At 39.1% G+C, this 20,472-nt stretch overlaps 6 protein-coding genes across 10 annotated transcripts; 3 read left to right on the top strand and 3 right to left on the bottom strand.

The window, feature by feature from the left end:
• Positions 1-443: 443 nt before the first annotated feature.
• On the bottom strand, positions 444-1,535 carry LOC18019585 (agamous-like MADS-box protein AGL97). The gene has a single exon (XM_006398857.1). It carries the CDS (start codon positions 1,533-1,535, stop codon positions 444-446), a length of 1,092 nt encoding a protein of 363 aa, XP_006398920.1.
• Positions 1,536-2,313: 778 nt separating this feature from the next.
• On the bottom strand, positions 2,314-5,157 carry LOC18019584 (8-amino-7-oxononanoate synthase). 2 transcript variants are annotated; one of them, XM_006398856.2, is made up of 10 exons: positions 4,686-5,157; positions 4,430-4,560; positions 4,240-4,347; positions 3,915-4,153; positions 3,800-3,841; positions 3,407-3,494; positions 3,188-3,321; positions 2,805-3,044; positions 2,656-2,724; positions 2,314-2,569 (listed from the first exon to the last, which is right to left on the bottom strand). In XM_006398856.2, exons 1-10 carry the CDS (start codon positions 4,933-4,935, stop codon positions 2,443-2,445), a joined length of 1,428 nt encoding a protein of 475 aa, XP_006398919.1. In that variant the 5' UTR covers positions 4,936-5,157; the 3' UTR covers positions 2,314-2,442. The 2 variants fall into 2 exon arrangements, with proteins under 2 accessions (XP_006398919.1, XP_024012062.1); XM_024156294.1 differs by having other exon boundaries at positions 4,240-4,343; positions 4,686-4,861.
• A 162-nt stretch (positions 5,158-5,319) lies between these two features.
• On the top strand, positions 5,320-6,728 carry LOC18019583 (methyltransferase-like protein 13). The gene has a single exon (XM_006398855.2). The coding sequence runs from the start codon at positions 5,320-5,322 to the stop codon at positions 6,640-6,642; it is 1,323 nt and encodes a 440-aa protein (XP_006398918.1). The 3' UTR covers positions 6,643-6,728.
• LOC18019582 (uncharacterized RNA-binding protein C1827.05c) lies at positions 6,645-8,450 on the bottom strand. Its single transcript, XM_006398854.2, has 8 exons — positions 8,245-8,450; positions 8,042-8,156; positions 7,875-7,930; positions 7,739-7,786; positions 7,545-7,642; positions 7,141-7,210; positions 6,939-7,049; positions 6,645-6,851 (listed from the first exon to the last, which is right to left on the bottom strand). Exons 1-8 carry the CDS (start codon positions 8,362-8,364, stop codon positions 6,798-6,800), a joined length of 672 nt encoding a protein of 223 aa, XP_006398917.1. The 5' UTR covers positions 8,365-8,450; the 3' UTR covers positions 6,645-6,797.
• A 1,902-nt stretch (positions 8,451-10,352) lies between these two features.
• LOC18019581 lies at positions 10,353-13,305 on the top strand. Of its 4 annotated transcripts, none has more exons than XM_024155890.1 (2): positions 10,353-10,440; positions 11,068-13,305. In XM_024155890.1, exon 2 carries the CDS (start codon positions 11,084-11,086, stop codon positions 12,878-12,880), a length of 1,797 nt encoding a protein of 598 aa, XP_024011658.1. In that variant the 5' UTR covers positions 10,353-10,440; positions 11,068-11,083; the 3' UTR covers positions 12,881-13,305. The 4 variants fall into 4 exon arrangements, with proteins under 4 accessions (XP_024011658.1, XP_006398916.1, XP_006398915.1 ...); XM_006398853.2 differs by having other exon boundaries at positions 10,353-10,532; positions 11,071-13,305; XM_006398852.2 differs by having other exon boundaries at positions 10,353-10,532.
• A 581-nt stretch (positions 13,306-13,886) lies between these two features.
• LOC18019580 (phosphatidylinositol-3-phosphatase myotubularin-2) lies at positions 13,887-19,529 on the top strand. The gene is made up of 19 exons (XM_006398851.2): positions 13,887-14,142; positions 14,308-14,376; positions 14,587-14,661; positions 14,804-14,875; positions 14,996-15,050; positions 15,252-15,301; positions 15,389-15,678; positions 15,828-15,901; positions 15,990-16,053; positions 16,168-16,233; positions 16,340-16,439; positions 16,522-16,635; positions 16,933-17,102; positions 17,294-17,378; positions 17,630-17,848; positions 17,927-17,986; positions 18,080-18,144; positions 18,314-18,593; positions 18,759-19,529. The coding sequence occupies exons 1-19, from the start codon at positions 14,035-14,037 to the stop codon at positions 19,242-19,244; spliced, it is 2,502 nt and encodes an 833-aa protein (XP_006398914.1). The 5' UTR covers positions 13,887-14,034; the 3' UTR covers positions 19,245-19,529.
• Positions 19,530-20,472: the final 943 nt, after the last annotated feature.

Here is a 20,472-nt window from a genome sequence, read left to right as displayed (position 1 = left end):
TCAAAAAAAAAAAGGGAAATAAAGAGGGGCAAAAAAATTTCGCCCGTAAATATCTAAGACGTCCACGAAAGATCATGTTAATCACAAAGAAAACTGGTCTTGAAGATGACTGCTTTTGCTAATCAAAAATTTTAAGACAGATGCTTTCTGTTGTACTGTAGATGTAATAATATTCATTGATTCAAAGATTACGAAAAAAAATAACAGCGAATATTCATAAGTAGATAAAACATACAACAAACTTTAAAAAGATTTCAAATATTCATAGTTAATTAAGAACCAAAACTGAACCGGTTTGAGTTCGATCAACATCCCTAAAGGCTGAAACCCAAACATAACATGGAAATTGATCGAAGTCAAACCGGATTCTTCGTTAGTTAAATATCCCTAACCAGAACTAACCGAACCAATCCCTACATTGTCTTGTTATCTTGTGAGGACTTTCAAAGTGCAGTAATGGAGGTTAACTCATTGAAGTAATCAGATAAGTGGGGATTATCCTCATCCAAATCTCTGTCTAACACCACTGCCTCAATATCTTCAACAGCTTCAGAGCCAGAGCACAGATTTTGATACGTATTCATCATCATGGAGATATCATCCATCTCCAAATTCATGGACATACCTTCAGAACTCGTCATATAATCAAAGATTTGATCAAGATCCAGCTCTTGATTGCACCCATCCAAGTGATCTACAGGCAAAGCATTGATGTTGTTTTCGTTCTTGTCAGATGTCGCTACGGTCTGATCCGAATTACTGTGAATCACCATTGCTCCATCTTCATATGCTACAGAATCAGAGCAGGAATTTCGATTCGTTGAGACATCATCCATCTCCATATTCATGGATAAACCTTCAGAACTCGTCATGAAATCAAAGATTTGGTCAAGATCCAGCTCTTGATCCCAACCATCCAAGTTTCCAAGCACTAAACCGTTGTTGTCGTTATTGTTGATGTCAGACATTGCTAAGATCGTCTGATCCTCCTCTCCACTGTTCTTGACGAGCCCCTCGAAATCCGCAGGAGGATCATCATGAGTGCAGGAACTTGCACAAGTCGTCGATTGAAGATTTAGGGTTTGATCTCTATCAAGCTCTTGATGAGTTTCTTGTATAACAACATCCTTCTTCTTCATGTCCTCACGATTTTCCACGGCGACTGAATGCAATACCTTCAGATTTTGCAACATTCTCGACATTGAGCCGACCGCGTCACTTAATTCCTTCGTATCCTCAGACTTGGCAAGACTCTCGTCTTCCCACCAAAACCCTAACCCTAGATCCTCCTGAGGACGCTGCTTCTTGAGGAAAGCGGAGACGACGTTATCGACCGAAGAGTGGCCAAAAGAGTAGAAGGAGACTTTTGATTTGGAAGAAATCGGAGTCGCTAAGATAGCAACTTGTGCCCCGGAGAGAAGACAGAGCTCCGATGTTTTGCTGTAAAGACCGTTACGGCGTTTGGAGAAAGCAACCGATCGCGAGTCTTTCTTCTCTATCTTCTCCATCGAAATCTTCCTCTTCATGCCTACCATTCTGTTTTTCCCCAGATTTCACAAACAGAGAGAACGAGAGAGATTTTTGTTTTGCGACCTGTTAAGGAAAGAATTGTATTTTCTGTGACTGTGTCCACTTCCCATCTCTCTATGTGATATATAAAGGGTTTAATGAACTCTTGTTTCTTTCCTTTTTCTTACAGTCCGCTAATCGTATGTAATTAAGTACAAATGTTTTCCTTTTTTGGAAGCTAATTACTCAAACCGCCTGTAACGAAAATATCAGCGATTGATGAAGTAAGAACATCAAACCAAGACCGGTTCACTTAAGCTAGATCAATCTGGTTTAGTGAAACTTCCATTTATAACTATAGTTTACAAACCAGAATGATTTTAGTTTCTTCGGTTTACATAACTATAGTTTTCGGTTTAACACTACTATAGTAAAAATGGAAATTTATAAATAAAAAGGAAACTTGGTCAGCCTTGGTTTGCAAGTAATCGAATTAAGAGACCACATGAATATAATGTCTAACAATCTGCAAATTTTTTGCCTTTTTTTTTCACGAAGCAGTACTTGGTTTGAACCATGGCTCTCCACGGATTCTTCATCACCACCGCGAAAATATGAGTGTGACCTCTGCTCCTTCTCTACTTCTGTGAGTGTGAGTGTGCGACCCACGAGGGGAATGTTACATTCCTCTGCTCACTTAAGTTTGCGTTTGGGCCTATGACACTTTTACCATTGGGCTTTTACTCTACTGGCCCAAGGAAAAATCCTTGTTTTTACTTTCACATGCAAGTAGGTGTTAAATACATTGCACAAAGTACGGAACAATACATGAAAAATCTCTACTACATGTGATCAACCATTCACATATCATAAACTAATTCCAAAACAGAGCCTTGTAATTGAGACACACACACAAAGAAAAAGGTTTAGACATTAGAGTTTGGGAGATAGAAAAGAAGGAATGTGGGTGGTGTTGTCAAAGTCCAAACAAGAAGAAAGCGCAGTGATGAGTTTCTTAACATCTTCGGTGGTATGTGCTGCACTCAGTGTTACCCTTAGCCTGAACAACAAGAAAAAGAGTTTCATCGAGATTCATAAGATGAAATGGTTTCAATGCATATGAAAAAAAAGATGATGTTTTTGTACCTGCAAGAATTGGGTGGCACTGTAGGTGGTCTTATTGCCATTACATGGAAGCCTGATTTTAGTAGGTACCTGCAACAATGGAAAAACCAATCAGCTATACAATTGAATGTGTGTGTGAGAGGAAGAGAAAGAGGGAGATGTGTGTGAACCGGCTCGCTTGGAGGGCTTTCTCTTGATTGCCTACAATAAGTGAGATAATGGGGCTTGAGATTTCAACTCCAGACAATGCCTTAAACTCTTTCACCCTCTCCCATATTGCCTTTCTTCTCCATTTCTCCTTCCTCGCCACTACAACTGCAGCATAAGCAGCTGCAGCCATAGGGACAGGTATTGCTGTTGAAAATATGAATGAGCGACCTCTTGATTGGATCAGTTGCTTCCACTTTTTGCTGTTTCCAAAACAAAGTTAAGTTGTTACTACTACATTCAAATCTCTGTTTCAACCGTAATAATTGAGATTGATTATTGATTTGCAACCTCAGTGATCTCAACAACCACTAGTTTACGAATTTTATATCATATAGGTGTGTACCTGCAAGCTATGAATCCGCCATGACACCCTGCTGCCTTACTCAAAGTGCCCACACACAAATCCACGTCGGCTTCACAGTTAAACTCCTCGGCCACGCCACCACCATTTTCTCCACAAACAAATGTTCCATGGGCCTGATCTATCAAGTCATATCTCTTCAGGAAAACGTAGTTGACACCAACACCTCAAATTTTTTACGTCAACATTCAACCAACTTACATCATCAATGACTAGTAAGAAGCCATGCTTTTTCCGAAGCTGAGAGAGCTCTTCCATTGGTGCAAAGTCACCATCCATACTAAATAAGCTGTCAAATAAATAAATAAAAAACTGAGAACCATTTAATAGAAATTCCTTTCACATGTCTACAGTCTCAAAACACCAAAGGCGTTAAGAAGCATATTGAAATAAAGTTAAGCCTTTGTAAATAACACTATGAAAAACGACATGTGAATGAAAAGCAAAACGAAAAAAACTATGATTAGATATCAAACCAGACTGCGGGATTAAGTACAACAACTTTTAACATATATGGAACAAGAGCAGTTTTATTAAAAAAAAAAGAAACAAAAAAAACAAGAGCATTAAGGGTAAGTAGATAATAAGACTGACCTATCAGTTACCACGACTTTCCTCTTCATTTTGCAACTTGATCTGTCCAAACAATTATAAATGACATAAATAGAAAACTAGATGTCAGGGAGGATTGGGAAAGTGAAGGACTTACAGTAACGAATTAAGGTGATACATGTCACAATGTCGATAAACAAAAACTTCAACATTTCCTTGTCGTTCAGCAAGACGGATGCCATCAATAATTGATGCATGATTCAGTGCATCAGAAAAGATGGCCACTTTTTCATTATTAAGAGGTTTCCCAGTAGCAGCCAAAAGAGAAGCAACACTTCCAATTGCAACCATTGCGGCCATATTGGCAGCAAACCCAGTAGGACAAAGAAGACAATCCTAGAAAGATAAAAAGACTTATCATCTGCTTTCAGCTTGAGATATATCAATATCATGGGACTTGCAAGGAAGTTTTTTTTTTTTACCTCCTTCTTCTTCAGTTCCGCCAAACTAGACTCAAGCAAACGATGATAAGTGGTATAGCCACATATTAACGCAGAACCCTTAGGTCCCATACCATATTCTTGGACTGCCTGCCTTGAAGGAATAAGATAAGGCAGTGGAAGAAACCTATATACTTAAGTTTGTTGACATGAAATGGTTTTGGAAACATACGTTTGCAGCAGCATTTGCTATTGTAGGATGAGAGCTCAAACCCAAATAATCATTCCCAGAGAATAAAAGTAGCTTCTTGAATCGCCCTTTTCTACTCTCAGCTAATGCATCTCCACTTATAACCTCTTCTCCTGTCAATGTGAAAAAAACCATACCATTGCCTATTCAACTCAGCTTCAGTGACCTAAGTTAAAGAGGAAAAAAAAACCGTAACTTTGGAAACTCCGAAACTCTCGGCAAGAAAAAAAAATCGTACCGTTGCTGGGTTCATCGTGAAGCCATTTCTGAAATGTGGGTATCGAGACGGAAACCTCGACTGAGGTCCGATCCCATTGACACATACCGTCGAACACCTCGTACTCGTCTCCTTCATTGACTCTGCTTCCCACCATTTCTTCTTCGTTTTGCTTGGACATACAAATGGGTCTCAAAGATCGAAGGAGTTGCCTGGATTCAAGTACATTCACAGCTTCCTCAACACAATTATCCCACGAATTATCCGCCATTGTACTATTGTCAGGAGAAGCAGTGTAAGGAATGCGATTTTGGGAAAATGGAAAAAGGTAGTTCGGTCTTCGGTGGCCGGTGAAAGAAGAGGACTTCAAGCTTCTTTTACTGCAGAGGTCAATAAACTCTGCTCTGTTTCTACATGTTTGTAGAAAATACTCTTTCTGTTGAAGAATCCACAAAGAATGAAATGAGAGAGAATCACATTAAACAAAACAAAAAAGGAGAGAGAATCTGAGAGGTCTAGGGCCTGAAGATGAAGCCCATGAGTCATAAGACATTAATGAATATTATTAAAGGTAATCAATCACGTGCAAGTCACAAGGATAGAGAAAGCAGCAAAAAAGATAGTTTCGATGGTGAAATCAAAATCAAAAGAGAAAATGGCGCTTGATGTGAGAATCTTCGAAACCATCTCTCCTTCTCGTTTCATCTCCTTCACCATTCCGAATCCAATCTCTCCGTTACAGCTCCTCCGAGTCGCCGTCCTCGACTCGCCTCTTCATTCCACCTTGTCTTCGCCTCGAGTCGCCGTCACGCTCGTACCCAAGCACAGAGAAGCCGATTGGATCTTCTCCACTGAGTCCGGCCATCTCCAGCTCCTCCTTAACCTCCCCGACATCTCTCGCTTGATACTGATCGGCGACGATCCCGACGGTGGCACCGATTTCCCCGCGGTTTACCACCGACCGATCCCCGAGGACAGCAACGACTCGGAGAGACTCGAGCTGAGAGTAAAACCTCTTGTTGTAGCTTTGTCACCCAAAACCCTAACACGAGACGAAATCGACGATGTACCTTTCCTGATTTACGAGGATGATGTTGTCTCCAGTGTAGAGCTGGAGAAATCCGTCGGGCCTTTCGTAGGTGAAATGGTGATTGAAGATGTAGAGATTGAGATCGATGACGGGGTAAGAGAATTCAGGAGGAGATTGAGGTTCAAGAGAATGCCTAATCTAGTCCAATCCGAAATCAAAATCGTCACCAGAAGTACAGACTCTTCGAATTCGAAATCTTTACCTTCACTAACAAGAACAGAGTTCACGCCTGATCTCACGGAACTCGTGCATCCCTACTTGGCGCCAATGGTGGCAAGTCTTTCCTTGATTGGTTCCTCTCACATGGACAAATCTAGACCAAAGGCATTGTGCATTGGAGTCGGAGGTGGAGGATTGCTTAGTTTCCTAAGGCTACATTTGGGGTTCGAGGTCACAGGCGTAGAGATAGACCCTGAAGTCTTGAGGGTCGCGAGGCATCACTTCGGCTTAGAGGAAAGCTTTGCTCATGTTCACGTTGAAGACGGTATTGAGTTCTTGAAGAGATTTTCTTCTACCTGTGATGGTGAGAATACCAAATTTGATGCCTTGATGGTTGATCTAGACTCCACCGATCCGATTCACGGCGTGAGTGCTCCTCCTGTCGATTTTGTGGCCAGAGATGTTCTGCTAGCTGCAAGAGCAGTTCTTGTTCATTCTGGGGTTTTCGTTATCAATGTCATTCCTCCGAACAAGACTTTCTACCAAGAACTCAAAGACGAGTTTAGACAGGTCTTTGCAGATTTGTACGAGATTGATGTAGGAAATGGCGAAAACTTTGTTCTCATCGCAACCGCTGCACCTAGAGATCGCAAGAACAACAGTTTTACAAGGGAGAATCTAACACCTGATGTCTTAGTAAAGTACATTGATGCTATACAGAAAATCTGATATTCGTTCAAACATAAAATTTCATTGCAATAGCTCAGATACTTATAGTTGAGTTTTGGATCCAATGTAAAAAGTACAAATGTGAACCCGATCCTATCCCAAACAAAAACAAGAAGAAAAGCTTATGGAAAATGTGTTTTTCTCATCTTTGGTTCCTAGTCTTCTTCACTAAACTTGATCTTCTTGGGGACTGGCTGAGTATTTCCGACCTGCAGCAGCAACAGAGGTTGCCATTAGTTCTGTGTTTGAAATGTAATGCAGATAGAGTAGGAAGAACTGTGTAATCGGACACTTACAAGCTCGGGGCATTCATACTCTATCCCAGCGGCTTCGATTCTCTTTCTCCTCTTCTGATCCCTTTTCACTACCTTCTGCAACATTTTCCTATGCTCTTCCAGTGTTCTTTCCTGTATACATTCAAAACAGAAATCACAAAATTAAAAACTCAACTCTTAGGGAAATGGCAAAATGAGAACAACAAGAACGAAGAAGCTTTACCTTGTTGTGTTGTTTACGCTCTATCTGAACCCAATCCACTGGTTTGTACTGAGACTTAAACCCTTTCCACCTAGTATCATTAAGGACATAGAAGCATTATGATCCACAACTACATGTAAAGAAGACAGTTCTTGAATATGTTCTCTTTTATTTTCGCATCGTATCCCTAGACCTAAATGTCATAAAGTCTAACTTTGCAAACCATAGACATTGCCCTTCTAAGCTTGGATCAAACCACACGAGATACCATTAGAAAGGGAGCTATTTTATTCAACAATATAGCCCACAATACATAGACAGCCAAGCCAAAAAGCTAACCTTACACAACTGGATGTGCCAACTAACTCTTCGCAAAGAAAAATCAGAAATCACTCGGAAACACAAAGTGTATTCAAGTCACTCACAGATTCGGCTTAACATGCTCTGGTGGAATGACATGGACTTGAAGCATGTGCTCGAGCAACAAATAGTCATGCATTGCACCCGCTACGATTGCCGCGACCTGTAGAGAATCGAACCAAAAAGTTACCAACTGGATCTGGAACATCAGTAGAGCATAAAGGGTTGCACCACTTTTCTACATGTTCAAGTATAATACCTCAGGTTCCTCAAACTGTATGAACCCAAAATGCTTTGATTTGCCAGTCTGTTAAAACCAATAATTAATGAGACAAGAAACAGCACATAACCTCAAGACTAGAGCAAACCAAAAAAAAAAGCACCAAATGTAAAACCTTTTTGTTTCGGGCGACTCTAACTCTCTTAACTGATCCAAACTGCTGGAAGAAAGCTATGAACCAAAGATAAAACAGGTGCTTTCAGATTACAAGTGTAATTGATCAAACATAGTAATCAAGGGGAAAGTGTCAATTTAGCTGGTAAATGAGTAAGAAAAAACTACCTTCAATCTCAGCCTCATAGAACCCATGAGGGATTCGACCGATATATAGCACTGTGGCTTTATTCTCAAGAGGCTTGGTCACTGGAGCTTTGCGAGCTGGACCGCCTTCTAGTGGCTATCAACAAAACACAAACAGAGCGGTTCACAAACTCTGAAACGAGTTCTTAAACAATAAGAATGAATGAAGCGTCGATGAAAATTACCAAAAAATCAGCCGATGGTTTCGGGTTCTGGGGAACAGCTAGCTGCTGAGAAGAAGAAGCAGCCGAAGCAGAAATCTTCTTCATGTTCTTCTTTAGAGCTTTCTTCGCCTTGGCACCCATTGTTGTTGTCGTCGGCGGCGATAGAGTGGAAGAGACAATTAGGGTTTAGCAGAAAACCCAATAAAATTTTGTGTCAAGGTCTATTTCTTTCGTTTATACGTCATCTATTACTAGAAAGGGAAACCGCAAAAAAAATAAAAATAAAAATAAAAAACTTCTTGTAAAAGGAAATTACGGTGCTAATTAATAAGATTCAAGAGTCAAAATTAATATTATTTTCTACTTTTGTAGATTTTTTGCTAATTATATTATTTTGTTTTTTGGTTGGCAATGTCTATATATTTTTCTGTTTCTTTTCTACTTTTTGCCATTCAATAACTTTTAGTTGTTTTCACTGATACTCGTTTTTTGATAAGGCCCATAACCGAAAGCCCACAGGCCACAACTCAACATGAAGAGAAAGGAAGATGCGTCGCCGGAAATGTTCGCATTTCCGCCGAAAGCAAAACTCTAAGCATTCCGGAGAAATTTATTAACTTTGCACTTAACAGGCATTGGATTTGGCACGTTAGTGACGGAACCAAAAAGACATAAAAGGCTACAATTTTGTTAGAGAGAAAATAAAAAACCTCAAAAAACTAATACAAAAACTATGTTTTATGTCTAAACTTTTATTCAGAGGAATACTTGATTGACATAAACAGATGTTCAGAGACTAAATTAAATATATTTTCTTCAGGAAGTTGTTTGTTTTTTACAATCAATAACATAAATAGTTGCAAACGTGTTTTTTTTTTTCCTTTTTGACCACTCACACACATGCTCCAACGAGTAACAATCCACTCAATACCTTTTAAAACCTATATATAAATAAATACCTAATTGGAAATATATCGCTTTCATATTGACAAGTTCAACGTCAACCAAACAAGTTGTGTAAATTTTTTCCTAGCGTTTCTGTTAAGTTTCAAATACTAGAGTTTTATAGGTTTTATTTAAATGGAAACCACCTTTACTGGATTAAGCATTATTAAATATACACAGCTCTATTTAAATTTGAAAAATGTTAAAGGTTTTGATATGATTATCTTAAAGTACGTGTAAGATTTGTGTTAATTTCTTATAATTCATTGTCAACTTTAAAATTGACAATTAAATAATATTATACTAGGATATTCAGTTACTCACCCGGACCTTACGTAGGGTGGAATACTTATGACATTCTATTCAACACAATTTTTTTGTAAATGTAACCATTGGATTAGCAATATTATAGAAGCTTCGTTGGTCAAATTCTTGAACAAAAAGTTATTTTATATATATTTATTTTTAAGTGTAATTTTATTTACAAATTATGGATGCAAATTTGTCAAAAGGCATAATTAATGTGTTTCAGATAAAACATTTGTTGTAGTCAGAACCGATGATGATAGGTTCTAACTATTCAGTTCACAAGAGAGAGAATTGAACTCCCCATATTATTGTTCAAAAAAAAAAACTCCCCATATTAGAAGACGGTTGAAGTTTCAAACTCAAACATTTCCATTTTAGGATCGGTGCTGGTTTTGATGGTGATCATTTGCATGTATTGTTGGTTAGATATTGTACAAGTTTATCAACGTGGAGTATTGACAAAACCTCATATTAGTTTGTTATTAGTTTGTTGTATTTGAAAAACGTATGTTTAATTCAAAATTTGAAAATATTGATTAAATAACGAAAAATTTATGATCATCAAAAGAAAAACAAATGCCGGATCTGTAACAAAATCTCCTTATTTTCCTTATTTTTTTGGTTCAACTAAATTCGACACAATTTTTAGAAATATATAATTGTTCTAATTTGTTATTTATATATATTTGGACGAAAAAGGCAGTTACTCCTTGACTAGTTGACTCGCTCCAACGTGAACATTCTGGCTCAATCATAAAAGTTTGAGGCAAAAGACGTAATAATCTTAATAAAGAGCACCAAAAATAAAAGAAAGGCAAATATAGGATTCTTTCACACGAACTTGACTCGCTCAGTATCTCTCTCTCTCTCTCTCTCTCTCCACAATTAGCTGCTTTAACCTCTCCATGTGGGATGTGGCTATAGTCTTCACTGCATCTTCCTCGCCATTTTCTCTTTCTTCCTGTACTTTCCCCCTCCCTTAATTTCTTTCTCTCTTCTTTTTTTTTTTATTCTCCAGATTTTTCTCTGATACACATCTTTTCCTCGAATGATCGGTAAGATTCTTCTTTCGCACTTCCTCGGTTGGGGTTTTACTTTTCCGTGTCTGTTTCTGGATTTGCCGACAATTTTAACTCCAATCATACGTCTTTAGTGAATTTTTTTCCTGTGAGGATATCTAATTTGAAAAAGGTTAAGTTGCGAGACCGTGTTGCATACTGCAGCTGAAGGTTTCTCTTATAGCCGATTTGGTGGTTGGTAGATTTGTCGATTCTGTGTATCTTGTGTTCTGTAGCTAGATTTCCCCAATTTCGGCCAAATCCAATTCGTATTGCTTGTGTAATAGCTACTTCTTGCAGTTTTTCTTGATGTTCTTTCTTTTTAGTGTGTTATCTGTGATTGGTGTATGGGTTTGCTCCGAATATGATTTCAGTTCGAGATTTCAATTGTGAGTCTATACTTTTTTTGTTTTTTTTTTATGTGTGTTTGATTGATTTTGCACTTCATCGCTCGTTTTTGTTTGTAAGTTGCTCCTGGTGTTTATTCATAGCGTAAGAGACACTGCTAATTTCGTTGTTTATTGCAACGCAGCAGGTTGAGAGAGAGGATGGTTTCAGAGACTTGGTTTCGTAATCTGTGGAGATTTCCAAAGAAACATGAAGGTCATAAAGAGAAGGTGGTGCTCGGTGTATTAGCTTTCGAGGTTGCAAGTTTACTGTCGAAACTTGTTCATCTGTGGCAATCTCTTAGTGATAAAAATGTTGCAAGGCTTAGGGGGGAGATAACACATTCCACGGGTATAAAGAAGCTAGTTTCGGAAGACGATGATTTCATTGTAAGACTAATACGCGATGAAATGATGGAGAACGTCGAGAATGTAGCCAAAGCTGTGGCTAGGCTCGCTAGAAAATGCAACGATCCCAAGCTGAAGAGCTTTGAGAATTGTTTCAGTGAGATGATGAAGACTGGGGCTGACCCATATGGGTGGCAGTTTGGGTGGAAGAAAATGGATAGAAAAGCGAAGAAAATGGAACGTTTCATCTCATCAAATGCAAGTCTCTACCAGGAGACTGAGATTCTGGCGGATCTTGAACAGACTTTCAAGAGAATGATGAGCAATGAATCTGCAACCGACAATCTATTGGAGTATCAGAAAAAAGTTACATGGAAAAGACACGAAGTGAAGAATCTTCGGGATGTCTCTCTTTGGAACCGTACTTATGACTATACCGTGATTCTCTTGGTTAGATCAATTTTCACAATCCTAAGTAGGACTAAACATGTTTTTGGCATTAGTTACAGAGCAGAGGCAAGTGATATTAGCTCTGCAGATTCTGATTTCATTGGTCGCAGCCAGTCGGTTTCTACAATTTTGACACCTGTGTCTCATCAATCTGAGACTACCGGTCCTCCTAGATTTGCTTCTGGTCCCCTTGGAAGATATACCAGTCCAGCATCAGGTTCAGTTGCTACAAGGACGAAGATGAGTGATTTCCTTTCGGGTTCTCTCAGCGCCCAATCCCCTAAGTCAGGTCCTCTTGTTGCAGAAAAGAACAAACGTTTCAAGTTTTACTCAGGTCCGCTTGGAAAGTTCACCTCCAAATCAGGACCACTTATCGGTATGAGCAAGCACAACAAAAAGATGGGGCAGACCCCGGAAAGGCCTTCAGTTTCCTCAGCGAAAAAGCAATCGAAAGCCAACCGCTTAACACAGGTTGGCCCGTTTAAAGGTTGCATGGTGTCTCACGACGGGATTACTCCTCTCAGCACTAGGACCCGGAATGGAGCTAGGAATAGTAGTGCTGAGCATCATAATCTTGAAGGAAATTCTAACTCTGTCCACGTTGAAAACTTGGTACTTCCTTCCCGACCCAAGCTGGCAGATGCTGCTCCTAATACCCTTGGTTCCGCTTGCTTAGCATTACACTATGCTAATGTCATCATCGTGATAGAGAGATTTGTTGCATCTCCTCACTTGATAGGTGATGATGCGAGAGATGACCTTTACAACATGTTACCTGCGAGCGTGAGAACATCGCTGAGAGAAAGGCTAAAGCCCTACTCGAAAAACTTGAGTTCTTCGACAGTTTATGATCCAGGACTAGCAAAAGAGTGGACAGACGCAATGGCGGGTATCTTGGAATGGTTGGGCCCATTAGCTCACAACATGATAAAATGGCAATCCGAGAGGAGTTATGAGCACCAAAGCTTGGTTTCAAGGACGCATATAGTTCTTGCACAAACCCTTTTCTTTGCAAACCAGCAAAAGACAGAAGCCATCATTACGGAGCTTCTTGTTGGGCTCAACTATGTTTGGAGATTTGGCAGAGAACTTAACGCCAAGGCTCTTCAAGAGTGTACCAGCAGTAAAACCCTTGAGAAATGCTTGGACACAGATAACTAGGGAAGCTCTCCAAGACTACAATACAAGTCTGCATTTTTACTACCTCTTTGATCTAAACCGGCACGCACTGCCCGGGAAACCAAACCGTGCCCACGCCCAGTTATCATATCATATACCGCTTGGACCAAACCTGAGGACAAAAGCTGTTACATTGCTCGGTTACCACGAGAGGTATTGTGATCTGAGCTCATCTTTATCTTATCTTCTTTACTATTCTGCTTCGTGGATTGCAAATTCTGACTTGTAGTAAGATAATGATGATGATGCGTTGTATATTGTTCTACGATTTTACTGTGGTTGAGATACATACTGCATATACGTATGTGCCAAGTTTGTTTTTGATTATGTAAAATCTAGTGGTGATACAGAAGAATCCTTGATTTCGGATTTTATGTTCCATGTTGTCCAAGTTTTGTCTGTATTTATTATTACTCGTGCTTGGTGTTCTCCTCTTATTTAGGTCACAGTTTATTTTTTGTGGGTTTGTCAAGTTTGGAATTAAAGTTTTTTTCTCTTATGATTTTATAAGTTTTTATATAAACGCATAATTTGTATGGAAGCGCACTTTGGTATATATATTCAGATGAGTGTTTTTATTCTAGGTTCGAAGTCCAAATTCAGGTGCTACTTTATAAGAGATATCTAGCACTAAAAACAAATATTGTAACGATGATAATTTTCATATGACGTACAAATATACAACTAGCTGTATACACATTTAATTTATTAAAACTCATTTTGGGATATTTATTAAAAAACTATTTTCTTTAGATATTTAGTTTTATATTAGAAATTTATTTTATGCCAACAGATTTTTTAAAAGTTACAAAAAGAATAAAGTGAGATCAAATAAGAAACTTTTATTTAATGAAAAATTACACCCAAGTTTAATTAAACTACATCAAGCTCGGAAATCCCAAGTCCTCGTTATAATGTAGTTAAGATGAAAAATAAAAAAAAAACCGAAAATCAAATCTTAAATATTGTAGGTAAGAAAGATAATTAGTCTAAAACGCAAGCTTTGGCCGTACAGAAACTGCGTCGTATTTTGGATTGTCGCATTGTCTTTGTGGCGAAAAGGCAGCGTGCAAAATCCGTCGTTTGCCACCGTTGAGAGGCAGGTGAAGCCTCGTCACCATCTCTGACTCCTTCCAATGACGGCGCCGAGACCTCCGTCTAGGCGACTACGATCGCTACGATATTCGTCGGAGAAGATGGAAGGTACCGGAAGCTGGGACGTGCTTGAATGGACTAAATTCGATGTATGTATATATCTCGTCTACTCTAACTTCTCAATTCTGGCTTATCTCTCGCTTTTTCCTCTTACCGAATCCCCCTTTACTTTTGTTCTTGTTGTGTATTGGGTATTGATGGGTTAATCGATTGACGCCTAATGTTTTCCTATTTTCTTTCGATTTGGGGATCAGCCAGCTTCTTGGTCAAGCTCGTTTTCAAACTTAGATTGCTTGCTGGAATCTGAGAGGATCATCTTCGAGGTATGTCCTTCGATTTGGTCAAAATTGGATGTTTTGAATTGGGAATTCTATCAGTGTCCTCTCTGTTTTCTAAATTTTTTTGCTTCGGATTTGAGAGTTGATCTTCACTCAGGTTCCTTGAAAAATAGCAAGAAATGCATTTTTGTTTGTGGGATTTATCTGTTGTAATTTTTTATTGAAGTTGTATATCTGTTATGGCTTTGATTTCAGGGTTGTGGAGTTATCCTCATAAACACCGATGAGGCAGGGACCCTCTTGCTGACAAATTTCCGTATTCTGTTTTTGGTATGACTCTTCTTTCTTCGGTTTCCCTTTGCGTTGTATTGTTCACGTGGACATATTGCCGCTTGATTTTCTGCGTTCCTATCAATTTTGCTGGACAATGTTTTTAAATTGAAGGATCTTTTCCTTGTTTCTCTTTGTGAAGAGTGAAGGAACCAGAAAGCTTGTTCCACTTGGTACAATTCCTCTGGTAGCTATCGAGAAGTTTAACAAAATGGTCAGTTATTATGTCTTTGGAGACAGCCATATGTGATTAATTTTAGTGAATTTTTTTTGCCTCTGGATTTTTAATGCTGTTATTTGTATGTAATTACTGTGTCATGGGTGTTATACGTAGGTGCTGAAAGTTCAATCAAACAAAAATCCACCAAAACGTCTTCTACAGGTCACTGGTATGTTTCCTCGTTACTATTTAGCTCTGGTTCTTTTTTTCTCTCTTTGTTTCTTACCTAAAAGTAATTATCTTGGCAGTAGACAACACCCCCGCAAAAATGTTGATTGAAGGGACTTTTCATATCTGTTACCGCTTTATCTAGTATCTTTTTCTTATGTTAGTTTGAAACTATGTCCTGTGAATCATGTACATTTTGCAGGCAAAGACATGAGGATAATTGTCTATGGTTTTCGCCCCGGAATCAAGCAGGTGAAACTTTGACTATTTTTTCCATCTTATGCTGCCTTCTGCATTTCTCCTTGAAACTTATACGATTCTATTGGCATACTTTTGCAGAGACGTGCTGTAGTTGATGCACTATTGAAGTGTAATAGACCTGAGAGAGTATGGGATCTTTATGCTTTTACATGCGGGCCTTCCAAATTCAGTAACACAAACCCAAAGGAAAGATTGCTTAACGAATATTTTCGGCTTCTCGGAAAAAGTTCATCGCGAGCTTCAATGAATATGATTGAAGATGGTTCATTCGCACTGTCCAATGATCTTTGGCGGATAACTGACGTGAACTCGAATTATAACTTGTGTCCGACTTATCCGTTTGCTTTGATGGTTCCAAAATCCATTAGGTAGGACATTGATCCCTGTGCAGAAATGATTTTCTTAAAAAAATGTTCTTCAGTAACTTGGCATACCACTGTTTATTTTTTCGGTTTAAACTATCTTTCTGGGAAGTATAGACATAAAATAAAAATACCGCATGTTTTATTTATCTCAGTGATGAAGAGCTGATCCAGGCGTCTACATTCCGGGCAAGATGTCGCTTGCCCGTGATCTCGTGGTGTCATCCGGGTAAAAATGCAGCGGTTATGGTGCTTCCATTTGAATTTACTTGGTAGAGCTTCCACATTTACATGTTGCTTTTTTATCCTGATTGCAGGAAGTGGAGCTGTGATTGCTCGGTCATCACAACCTTTGGTTGGTCTGATGATGAACATGAGGAGGTATATATAGAAGTTTCAATTTCATGACCAGACTTGTGCATGATAATCTAAAATCTCAAAGTGATTGAAGTGGTGGATTCTGAAGTTTTGATATATTTTGCCCTTTTTCTACAGTAATTTTGATGAAAAACTTGTTGCTTCATTCTGCACTCAGTTATCTGGCCATAATGGAGCACGACGGTGAGATTCTGATGTTTTTATCACTTGGTTAAAGTTAACATTTGGATGTACTGATACTTTATTATAAAACAAATGAATTAACTCTCGTTTTGTTTTTATTTCATAGGAAGCTTTATATCGCAGATGCAAGACCTAGGAAAAATGCATTAGCAAATGGAGCAAAGGGAGGAGGCTCAGAATCATCTTCAAATTATTTGCAATCTGAAGTCTGTACATGACTTAAGTGGTTTGAGCTCAATATTTTGTCTCCTAGAACTGCGTTTTTTTACTGACAGTGTTTCTCTTCAGATTGTTTTCTTTGGGATAGACAACATACATGCAATGAGAGAGAGCTTTTCCCGCCTTAGGGATTATTTAGATATGCACGGTACAACGTCATCCGATGGGACGTCGTCATTCTTGGTAAGCACAGGAGTCCAGGGTATTCGTAAAAAGTTTTAAATCGGATAGGCTTTCATTGTGTTAGCTGTAAAGCATGTGGACATAATCATACGTCAACTAGCAAGTAAATTTTTGGAAACTTAGTTTTTTTTTTCAGAGTCATGGAAATATTATTGGCTGATGAGGTCATCAATGGCGTCCAAAGACGTCTAATATTTTTTCGACAGATACCATTTTGTGGATACATCATGTTCTACCATACTTTTGTTTTGTTCCGTTCTCTAAAGGTGAATGCATCTATTTGTGTGAAATCTGTAGAGACATGGTGGCTGGACCTGGGGTGGAGGTAATCTCAGTAGTATGTCTGCTTCAGTATCCTTGCTTGGAGAAAGTGGTTGGTTGAGCCACATCCAGAGCATCTTAGCTGGTGTGGCATGGATTGCTGCACGTGTTGCTATGGAGTCGGCATCAGTTCTTGTGCACTGCAGGTTAGCTATTTTAAGGCCACATCACCATGAACTGTTTTACTTGGGTACCAATGTCTATATGTGATGAGGCAAAGCTGCATCCGTGTCAAGCAGACACTTGTATTTATCAATTATCATCTGTTAAATCCTGCTGTTTACTATTCTCAGTAGATTTTTTGTTGTTGTAACCTGACTTGTGATGTAATGTGCAGCGATGGATGGGACAGAACAACTCAGCTCGTTTCTCTTGCATGCTTATTACTTGATCCATACTATAGAACATTTGCTGGGTTTCAGGTATTCCATGTGCTAAAGTTTTGGTTTTTTGGGTTCTCGTTTTCATGGTGACTGAATCTACTTAATTCCTTATTAATTTATAGTTTAGGATTTTAACTTTATATTGTCGTCTTTGCTCAGAGAATACTTTGTGGCACATGCTACCAGTTCAGATGTTCTTTCCAGCTAATTCATGAACAGCATTTTTAGATTTTTTGTTTGATGCACCGTTTACTTATGTAGTCTTTTCTACTGTTCTGACTTCATATCAGGCTCTTATCGAAAAGGATTGGTTAGCGTTTGGTCACCCATTTTCGGATCGTGTGGGAATGCCTAACGTTTCTGGATCTGGTGATTTTGAATTACCAATTCAATCTTCTTCTGCTAGCAGTTTCCCTTCATCTCCAGCGCGGCAAGCTTCAGGATCAGCAACTGCTCAATCTTCTAGCTCTTCACATGGGCTGAACGACTATTCTCCTATATTTTTGCAGGTGAGCAGCTCTTGCTTGCAATTATGTATTCTTTTCTGGCGTGGCAGGTAACAATAGTTGATTATGGTATGTTTGCAGTGGGTTGATTGCGTATCGCAGCTAATGCGGATGTATCCGTCTGCTTTCGAGTTTTCTCCGGTATGTATATAGACTGTTTACAGATGGCTGACAGTGTCATGGTGAACTTTTTGTTACTAATAATATACTCTGACCTTGTACAATTTGTTTCAGACTTTCCTGGTAGATTTCACGGACTGCTTGCTTTCATGTCGTTTTGGGAACTTTCTGTGCAATAGGTAACCTCTCGTTTGAAACTTTATTTGGTAGCTTTGCTGTGAAGTTAGAAGTTCGTCACATGTAAGATTATTGTTGGATCAATGTTGTATAGTTGAAGTTCTGTGGTTGAACAGGAAGTGACCGTGAGACCAATTTAGTAAAATTCTGACCCTTTGTTGATAACTTCAGTGAAATGGAGAGGCAACAATGTGGGATTTCTGAAGCCTGTGGATGCCTTTGGGCTTACTTGACTGATTTGCGTTCCGTCAGTGGAACTTCTCATGTCCACTGTAACCCATTTTATGATCCTTCAAGAAATGATGGCCCATTATTACCTCCTGCAGCAGCTCTAGCCCCGACTCTCTGGCCCCAGTTCCATCTTCGGTGGGCCTGCCCTGTGGAACCGAATGCTGAAGAAACCGAGTTCCAATGTAGAGCCATGACTGTCAAGTATTCAGAAATCAAGAAGGTGACTCATCTTTCTTAACCTGTTCTGGACTACTGCAAAAAAAAAAAAAAAAAAAAAAAAGAAGAGCACTTTTCTTGCTTGTTACAAAGTTTATATCCGACTTCACATCCCATGCTACTATCGTCAGCTAACTTTCTTGGGTGTGTCGGACAAAATTTGGAACAGGAGAAAGAAGAAGCAGAAAGGAAGGTGGAGGCGTTATCTTCCACAGTGGAGTCATTGAGCGAAGAGTTGCATAACGAAAGAAGTATAAGCCGTGCAGCTAGAGAATCAGCAAAGAGAGCTATAAAAGAGCGCGCAGTCATATCGAGAGCCGTGCAATCACTGGGCTGCAAGGTCAACTTCACAAAGAGCGGAGATTGCACAGTTGAAGTAGAAGACGGGCCACGGAAATGTTCTCACTCAGTTTCCCCAAAACAATCTGAGAACAAGACAACAACAACAGAAGATGTCTCAGAATCAAACTCGTCATCAGGGAGTGAAGAAAAAGTTTGTGAAGCATTGTGTCCGTTGCGTACAAGAGAAGGAATGTGTCGATGGCCTGATGCGGGTTGTTGTTCTCAGATCGGGAGCCAATTTGTTGGGTTAAAAGCAAACTTTGAAGCATTTGATAAACTCTCCATCTACGACAGCTATTTCACCGCGGAATAAGACTCCTCCACCAGATTGACCCTAAATTCAAGGACTTGTGTGTATGTTTTTTTTTTTTTTGGGAGAGAGTAAAGCATAGCAGCAACAGACCAATGAGGATGAATAGGAAACCCCGAAAACCGAGAGCGTTTTGGAATGTAGGGGGGCATCTCGGGAACTAACTTCTTTGTATAGCAATGTATAGAGGCTGGAGGTCTCCACCTCTGGCTCTGGCTTCATTGAGAAAGTTAGAGATATCTGATTTTTGTTTTGGTTGGTTGATAATATTATGACTGTGGATTGGAATTTAAAGTACAATGTCTTACGGAATTTGTTGTAATTAAGACAAATAATAGGATTAGATGGTTGATGAATTAGACGGAATTAGTTCTAACTAAGACGAATAATATTGAGACGTAAGGAGTGATTGATGAATTAAATACCGTAATTTATATATGAGTTGTGCGGCAATTTCGCATAAAAGATGCCAAGCGTGTTTGTTTCTTTCCAATACTCTTTAATTACGTGTACATTGGTTTGCTCGGACCCTTTTTTCACTATCAATCTGAGCCGTTGATCGTTCGGATGCTGTCAACTCTTGTGTCACTCTCGAGTTTTATTGAGTCGAAAAGTCAAATCGATTTCAGAAAATATCCTCAAAGTGTGATCTCAATGAGTAGGCCCATTTTTGATGTTGTTAAAACAGAAGCCCTGAATCCTGATCGTAGAGGAACCATGAAAATGCCTTGACTGCTTATTAATGAGATACAAGTCAAGTCAGTCAAAAGAAATAGTCTGAAGAAAACATAACTGGATCTTGAGCAATTAACTGGTCTCTTCTGGAACAAGTGCTGGAGGAGGAGACATTCTCAGACCCAGATCCCACTGGAGGCTTCATCTCCAAAGCTTTTCGTCAGTCTTCTCTTTCATATCTTATCTCCATTTTAGGGAGTTTGTTTTAAGGTTCTGGTACAGGCAAAGCGAGAAAGAGGAAGAAGAAGAAGAAGAAGAAGAAGAAGAAGAAGAAGGAGAAGAAGAAGGAGAAGAGAAATCAGAGAGGTTTCATCGCCTTTCTCGCGCTCTGCAACAAAAGATTTGAACAGTGATATATACTTAAATGAGTTACATTATTATTTGTTTTTATTGAAATAAGTTCTCTTTTCTATCTGCCGCTCGCACGTGTAATAATATTATTGGTTCTATGTCGCAGAGCGTGACGCCACGCGCTTGAAAACGTCAAGACATTATC

The sequence above is a fragment of the Eutrema salsugineum genome, unplaced genomic scaffold (assembly GCF_000478725.1).
Source record: "Eutrema salsugineum unplaced genomic scaffold, Eutsalg1_0 scaffold_2, whole genome shotgun sequence".
Taxonomy (NCBI): Eukaryota; Viridiplantae; Streptophyta; class Magnoliopsida; order Brassicales; family Brassicaceae; genus Eutrema; species Eutrema salsugineum.
The sequence above is the reverse complement of the archived record's forward strand: the minus strand, read 5'-3'. Positions and strand labels throughout refer to the sequence as shown.